Genomic DNA, 8,612 nt, shown 5'->3' on the forward strand with positions numbered 1-8,612 from the left:
TCCCCGCGCCGGCACTCACCCAGGACCGCGCAGGCCAGCAGGGCGCGGACGGCGAGCCTCATCCTCCCTGGTCTGAGGCGCGGAGCGGCGAGCACAGACCGATCGGCTTCTGTGCTGCCTCCCCAAGCCCCGTGCCCATTTATCCCCGGCCCAGCGGGCAGAGCACAACCTTTGACCTCCTGTGTTTGCGCAGCCCGCTTGCCCAATCGCCCCTCATCCCTCCCCCTTCATTCCTCGCCCAGGCTGATCACCTCATTCCCTGAGCTCTGGGACAGATCCGTGGGTGGAATCCAGCACAAAAATGCTGATTGAAAGGGAATTAGAGAAAAATCAACCCCTTGTTAATGCTGCTCACTCTGTGCCAGGAGCGAAGCTACAATGGACAGGGGCAGGGGTGGCTCTGCTCCTGAATCCGGATGCCAGAGCTGGTCCTGCACCAGTCCCAAGTGCTCACTCCACAGATGGAAGAGGGAAGGGAACTGCCCCCGATCCAGACTAGAACCAGAAAATGACAAAAGACCTTCCTGAGAGAGGGTGTCAGAGAAGAATAGAGCTGGCCTCAAGTCAAAGACAACAAGCTCACACCCTTCTCTTGTTCCCAGGTGTCCCCTGAACCCCTGCTCCTGGTCTCTTAGAGGCCCGCCACACTGAAGAGCTGCTCTCCCCCCACATGCTGGGCTGAGCTAAGACTCCTGGACTGGAAACCTTCCTTCCCTTCATGCAGCCTGCCAGACACCTCGGCCTGGGGACAGAGTCGCAGGAGAGACGAGTTCTCTCCCATAAGAAGCTGCCCTGGAATGTAGTCAAGACTCTGTGAGACTCAGAACAAAGTGCAATGGTGAGCACAAAGAAGGGGGCGCAGGGGAGGGTGTGGCCTGATGGCAATGCCCTGGGCCATCCCCGGCTCTCTCCAGCTAAGTGGTCTCCAAACTGTTTTGATCGCACATCCTTATCAGGAAAAAGTTGAGGTGGTACATTCTATATATGTACTTCTTACACCAATATATTTCATATATTTCAATCATGAGAGGAATAGAAATTTATAAAATGATCAAAGATGAAATACTCATTTTTAACTGTCCCTCTGTTTATGCTGCCTTATGTACAATGAATAATATCTCAAGGCAAAATACACACTTTAGGGAAAGGTCGAGGTTCCTGATGGTGGATATAAATCCATATTCCAGTCGTCATTTCTAAACGTTACTTCTTATCCAATCTGATCAGATGATCATTATTTTTGGCTCTATTTACACTAATTGATACCAGGCCTAGAAGATGTGGCAGTACTTCCATTTTATTTTCGTTCACTTGTGTTTGTGTTAACAGAATCATCTTCTAATTCAAGTTTCTTTGGCATCTTTTTAAGGCATTTGTGCATCTTTTGAGGTTTGGTGAGTTAAACCACATTGCCCAATCTGTACATCCAGGTGACTAGGCACATGCAAACCACAATGTGGAACCACACAAGCCAAAATCACGGGACAGGTCAGGGAGTCACAACCTTCCAGCACCGCCCTCCGCACCCCACCCCAGGAGGTGTTCCCCATCTTCACTCAGGACACTGCAAAGGCTCCACCTGCAATCCCTCTCTCTGGCCTACAGACCAGTGCCAATCCTCATATGAAATAGGAATGAATGTTAATTTGTTAGTCTTTTGCATTAAGAATAAATATAACTGGGGGCCAGCCAGGTGGTGCAGTGGTTAAGTTCGCGTGTTCCACTTCAGCGGCCCGGGGTTCACCGGTTCGGATCCTGGGCACAGACCTACGCACCGCTCATCAAGCCATGCTGAGGTAGTGTGCCACATAGAAGAACTAGAAGGACCTACAACTAGGATATACAACTATGTACTGGGGGCTTGGGGGAGAAAATAAAGAAAAAAAAAAGAGGAAGATTGGCAACAGATGTTCGCTCAGGGCCAATCTTCCTCAAAAAAAAAAAAAAAAAGACGTGGCCGGCCCCATGGCGTAGCGGTTAAGTGTGCACACTCCACTGCTGGTGGCCTGGGTTCAGATCCCATGTGCACACAGACACACCGCTTGTCAGGCCGTACTGTGGCGGCGTCCCACATAAAGTGGAGGAAGATCCGCATGGATGTTAGCTCAGGGCCAGTCTTCCTCAGCAAAAAGAGGAGGACTGGCAGATGTTAGCTCAGGGCTGATCTTCCTCACAAAAAAAAAAAAAAGAAAAGAATAAATATAACTAGAAGTTAGGGGCCAGCCTGTTGGCCTAGTAGTTAAGTTCAGCATGCTCTGCTTCAGTGGATGAGGTTCATGGGTTTGGATCCCAGGCACGGACCTACACCACTCATCAGCCATGTTGTGGCAGCAACCCACATATAAAATAGAGGAAGATTGGCATAGTTGTTAGCTCAGGGCTAATCTTCCTCAAGCAAAAAAAAGGAAGAGTGGCAACAGATGTTGGCTCAGGGTGAATCTTCCTCATCAAAAAAAAAAAAGAATAAATATAACTGGAAGTTAGGTTGTATTCTCCCACACTCCAGTAGATTGTCTCATATACAAAGGGTTACGCTTGCCCCACTGTAGAAAACATTGCTTTAGCAGGGACTTCCTGTTTACAGTGGGGACGTAAGACAAGCCCTGCTATCCAAATACCTGCCTCACCAATGGGGAAGAGTGGCCGCTGCTGCCCTTCTTCCTGTCGCTGCCCTAGTCCTCGGAGGCAGGGGTGAGGCTGGCTGTGGGGTGTACATGTGTGCACGACTCCGGTTGTATGGCTGTGCCCACATCTGTCATGTGTATGGGGGTGTAGAAGTGAGAAGTTACCATAACAGTGTTTTGTGTCCTTAGTTGCCTGTGACTCTTGTGCCTGTGCTTTCCCTTATGGTGTTTAATTCTACACCAGAGACGCTCTGGAGTCAGGAAACTCATTATCCCTCTTTTACAACTTCATGACGGCTAACACTTATTAGGAGCTTTACTGGGTACTTACCACAGCCCTCAGAGATTGGTGCATTAGAATCCCCATTTACAGATAAGATGAGGAAACGGAAGTCCTGAAAGATTAATAACTTGTCCCAGGTCAATTGACAAGTCAATGCAAAATCAGGCCATCTGATTCCAGAGTGTACATACCCATCCACTGGGGACACTGCCTCTCCCAGAAAACAGGGACACACAGAGGCTAAGAGCTCATCTGTGATCCCACTGAGAGAAGGACAGACAGGGCACTCGGAGCTCTGCCATTTCTCCACAGACACGAAGCCCCAGGTTTTGGTCTGCAGGGGGCTTGTCCCTCTGGGAGCCGTCTGAGTGCCCCGACTACAGAACTGCAGGCACACACTGGCTTATTATGTTCAGATAGGAGGAAAGTATCACGTTTTCAGCCCTTCCATGTGCCAGACACTGTTCTGGGGCAAGATCTCGTGATTTGGACCAACTACCTTAGGAGATCAGATCAGTCCGCCATTTTTCAGAGGTGGACACCACAGTAAAATGACAGGTCCTTATTCACAGAGCTCTGGGACCTGAACTCAAATCTCCTAAGTCCCAGCCTTCTTTAGACCACAGCTGCCTTCTTGATATTGATCTTCTTTTTATTTATCCAGAGGAGGAGGGGAGAAAGGGAAGAAGGGAGGGAGGGAGATCAGAGCGAGAGGAGTTAAGAGAGCTTCCTGTTACAGACCAATCCAAGTCATGACCTAAATCTTCCACCATAAACTGAATAAAATGTAAATTTCAACAGCATTGGCCCTCTCGTAGAAAGAGCTGAGCGTGCGTGTACGTGCCAGGGGTTGGGTAGCTGACCTAAAGGGGGTGGGCAGGAAGGCACTGGTCCTCTGAACCAATATTTGTTGTTTCCAAATGTTGCTTCATTTACAAAGAAGCAGAGCAAACAAAGAGCCTCTGTCTGCTTGAACCAGTCCCTCCTCCACCTCCTCCTCACTGCTTTCTGCCCAACACCAGGGCCTTCTCCTCTGAAAGACCCGCCTCTGGGTCATCAGGAAGGTGGGATCAGGCAGCCTGAGAACTAATGCTCCCAGACCTGTTATCCCATAGAAGCTGCTGACTCAGGGAGAGTGTGGCGAGATAGGTGAGAACTAAGGGCAAGGTCCTTTTAGGAAAATGTCAGGCAACTTGAAATGCCATACACCACTACCTCTCTCTCTCTCTCAGGTCTACCCCTCAGAAGTCCCTGGACAATGGAAGATTCTCAGGGTTTCCATTCCTTTCCCAGGGGAGTCCATAAAAATATCCTTTTCATGAAGAATAGTCCCGGGCCAGATAGCTTCACCAACGAATTCTACCAAACATTTAAGAAGAATTAGAACAATCTCATACATACTCATCCAGGGAACAGAAAAAGAAGGAGCACTCCCTGACTAATTTTTTGAAGCCAGTAAGTATAGTTTGAAAGCAAAAACCGTCAAGGACATCATGACAAAGATTAAAAAAATACCTTTTATGAACATAGATGCAAAAATCCTAAGCAAAATATTAGCAAATTGAATCCAATTAGCGAATTGAATCTAAAAGGGACACTAAATCATTACCAAGTTGGGTTTATTCCAGGTATGTAAGTTATCTTTTGAAAAATCAGTCAGTGTAGTTGATCACAGTAGGAGAATAAAAGAGGAAAAATATATGACCATATCGATCAGTGCAGGAACAGCATTTGGTAAAATTCAACATCCATTCATTTTAAAACCTCTTAGCAAACTTATCCTAGGAATCTTGCTTAATCTGATAAAGAGTATGTATGCATATGTGTTTTATATATATATATGAAATATATATGTATAAATATATATAAAATAAATATATATAAATTCAGTGGTGGAATGGTGAATGAAAGCTTTCCCTTTGAGATCAAGAAAAGGATCAGAAGGTCTACTATTATCATCTTTATTCCACATTGTTACTTGCAGTCCTTGCCAGTCCAGTCAGATAAGAAAAAGATGTAATATGTAAAAGGATTAAAAAGGTAAAAGTGTCATTTTCACAGATGATACAGTTATGTATAAAAACTAGATTAGATATTAGAAAAATAAGTGAGTTAGGCAGTATTGCTGGATATTAGATAAATATACAAAAATAATTGTATCATTTCTAGATACAAAGTGAAAAATTCATGAAAATGCTATTTAAAGTAGTATAAGAATAACAAATGCCTAGGAATAAGTCTACTAAAAGATGTCTAAAATGTTTACACACCAAATTATAAAATATTATTGAGAAAAATTAAAGAAACTCTGTTAACGAAGGGCTATACCCAGAACATGAAGTGGAGACTCAATATATAAAGATGTCAATTCTCCCCAGATTAATATATAGATTCAATATACTCCCAATATAACTCCCAATAAATGTTTCATGTTTTTTTGGAGGGGATTGGCAATATAATTCTAAAGTTTATTTGGAAATGCAAAAGACCTAAAATAGACATTTGGTGTAAGCTGTAGCTCACCAAGATAAGAACAAGATGTATTTGATTTTTCTAATCTTTTCTGTGCAACTCTGAGCACTGAGATCTGTAATACAATTGTCAGGTTTTCCCAATTCAGGTGTTCATTATCAATAAAATTATTTAAGTGCTTTCTATAACTTGACTGTACTAGTAGTATGGAATGAAAATTATATACTGTCCACTGAATACTTAAGGATTTGTAGACATACATCCATTGCAATTGGTATATCATCTAATTCTTATGTTCATTCCAATTCTTCCATGTTAAGAAGTAAATCAAACTCTTGACTAGCTATGGTTCAAGGTCTTCTTAAGATTCTCCCCCTCTTCCTCATTCTCCTTGTATATATATATATATATGAAAATTTTGAAACATAGACAAAAGTTGGGAAAATAATGTAATAAACTCCCCCACACACCATATTAAGCTTCAACAAATGTCAGTATTTTGCCACTCTTGTTTCATCCATCCTCCCACTCTGCTTTTTTTTCTGGAATAAGAGACATCATATTACTTTACCCACAAAAGTGTGTGCCTCTAACAACTAAGGAACTTTTTTTTTTTTTGCATAACCATAATGTGTTTATCACACCTGTCAAAATTAACAATTATTCCATATTACCATCTAAAACCCAGTTAATATGTCAATTTCCCTAGTTGTCTAAAAAAATTTTTTAAGTTACCTTGTTCAAATTAGAACCTAAAACAAGATCCAGGAGTTGCGTTGGTTCTCTCTCAAATCTCCTTTACTCTAGAACAGTCCTCCTGTCTTTTATGCCATCTACATGTTGAAGGCACTGCATCATTTGTCTTTTAGAATTTCTGACATTCTTGACTTGGCTGATTTGTATCCCTGTGGTGTGATTTATCATGTTGTTTTGTATTTAACAGCATTTCGTAGCAAGTCCCTCAATTTGTGTTTTCTGGTGTTTCCTAGTGATTTGATTCAGGTGTGCATTTTCGGCAGCAACGTCACAAAAGTGATGCTGGGTTCTTAGCATATTACATTAGAAGGAGCTCAATAGTGATTTGCCTCATTATCATTTCTGTTAACTTGGTTAGGGTGGTGTCTGACAGGTTTTTACACTGTAAATTTCCCTTTGTAATTTATGAGCAGTTTGTGGGGAGATACTCTGAGACTATGTAATATTTTGTTCTTCATCACACGTGCACCCCCTAGTTTTAGCATCCATTCGTGATTCTTGCCTGAATCAATTATTACTATATTGGTTGCCAAATAGTGATTTTCTGATATATCATTCCTCGTACATTTATCAATTGGCATTCTAAAGTAAACAAGTGCTTCCCTTTCTCCATTTGGTTATTTATTTCCTTTTATTTGTTTTTATCAGCATGGACACAGGGGTTCCTCTTTTATTCGGCAGGTTACAATCCTTTACTATCTTTTACCTTTTATCCTTTACCCTTTACTATCATTCCTTTTGTTTCATTTTTTTATTGTGGTAAAATACACATATAAATTTACCATCTTAATCATTTTTAAGCGTGCAGTTCAGTGGTATTAAGTATATTCATATTGTGCAACCATCACTACCATCCATCTCCAGACACTTTTCATCTTGCAAAACTGAAACTCTAAACCCAATAAACAATAACTCCTCATTTTCCTCTGCTCCCAACCCCTGGCAACCACCACTCTACTTTCTGTATCTATGATTTTTACTACTCTAAGTACCTCATTTAAGTGGAATCATACAATATTTATCTTTTTGTGATTGGCTTACTTCACTTACCATAATGTCCTCAGGGTTCATCCATGTTGAAGCAAATGTCAATAATTTCCTTCCTTTTTAAGGCTGAATGATGTTCCATTGTATGTATATACCATATTTTGCTTATCTATTCACCTATCAATGGGCACTTGGATTGCTCCCGTGTTTTAGCTATTGCAAATAATACATCTATAAACATGAGTGCATAGATATCTCTTTGAGACTCTGCTTTCAATTCTTTTGGGTATATACTGAGAAGTGGAATTTCTGGATATGGTAATTCTATGTTTAATTTTTTAAGGAACCTCCATTTTGTTTTCCACAATGGCTGTACCATTTTACATTCCTATCACCAGTGCACAGAATTCCAATTTCTCCACATCCTCATCGTTTTCTGTTTTTTGACAGTGGCCATCCTAATGGGTATGAGATGGTATCTCATTGTAGATTTGATTTACATTTCCCTAATGGTTAGTAATGTTGAGCATCTTTTCATGTGCTTATTGATCATTAGTATAATTTCTTTGTAGAAACGTCTATTCAAGTCCTCTGCCCATATTTGAATTGGTTGTTTTTCTGTTCTTAAGTTTTCGGAGTTCTCTATATATTCTGGATATTAATCCCTTATCAGATATCTGATTTGCAAATATTTTCTCCCATTCTGCATATTGCATTTTCACTTTGTTCCTAGTGTCTTTTGATGCACAAAACTTTTAATTTTCATAAAATTCAATTTGTCTATTTTTGCTTTTGTTGCCTGTGGCTTGGTAGCACATCCAAGAAATCATTGCCAAATCCCGTGTCTTGAAGTTTCTGCCCTGTTTTCTTCTGAGAGTTTTATACTTTTAGGTCTTAAGTTTAGGTCTTTAAATCATTTGGGGTTAATTTTTGTATTTGATATCAGGTGAGGGTCCAACTTCATTCTTTTGCATGTTTATATCCATTTTCCCAGCACAATTTGTTGAAAAAACTGTCCTTTCACTTGTTGAATGTTTTTGGCCCCTTGTGGAAAATCACTGACCATATATGCGAGTGTTTATTTCTGAGCTGTATATTCTCTTCCATTGGTATAGGTATCTGTCTTTATGCCAATACCATACTCTCTTGATATCTGTAACATTATGGTAAGTTTTGAAATAAGGAAGTGTGAGTCCTCCAGCTTTGTTCTTTTTCAAGAGTGTCTCAGCTATTCAGTATCGCTTGAGATTTCACATGAATTTTAAGATTTTTTTTTTCTATTTCTTCAAAAAAAAGTCATTGGGATTTTGATAGGGAATGCATTTCATCTGTAGATTGCTTTGAGTAGTACTGACATCATAACAATATTAAATATTCTAATAAACATGGGATGTCTTTACATTTATGTGTGTTGTCTTTAATTTCTTTCAACAATGTTTTAGAGTCTTTCACCTCTTTAGTTAAGATAATTTCTAAGCATCTTTTTGATA

At 40.9% G+C, this 8,612-nt stretch overlaps 1 protein-coding gene across 1 annotated transcript in view; it reads right to left on the minus strand.

Annotated features, from left to right (window-relative positions):
- TF (transferrin) overlaps positions 1-87 on the minus strand; it is a 29,329-nt gene extending 29,242 nt beyond the window's left edge. The window contains exon 1 of the mRNA XM_087430556.1: positions 20-87. Coding sequence (XP_087286682.1) covers positions 20-62 — 43 coding nt within the window. The 5' untranslated portion in view covers positions 63-87. The remainder of the gene's footprint in view (positions 1-19) is intronic.
- Between the last annotated feature and the right edge of the window lie 8,525 nt (positions 88-8,612).

Source organism: Ceratotherium simum, chromosome 5, assembly GCF_057802395.1.
Source record: "Ceratotherium simum simum isolate JZ-2026a chromosome 5, ASM5780239v1, whole genome shotgun sequence".
Taxonomy (NCBI): Eukaryota; Metazoa; Chordata; class Mammalia; order Perissodactyla; family Rhinocerotidae; genus Ceratotherium; species Ceratotherium simum.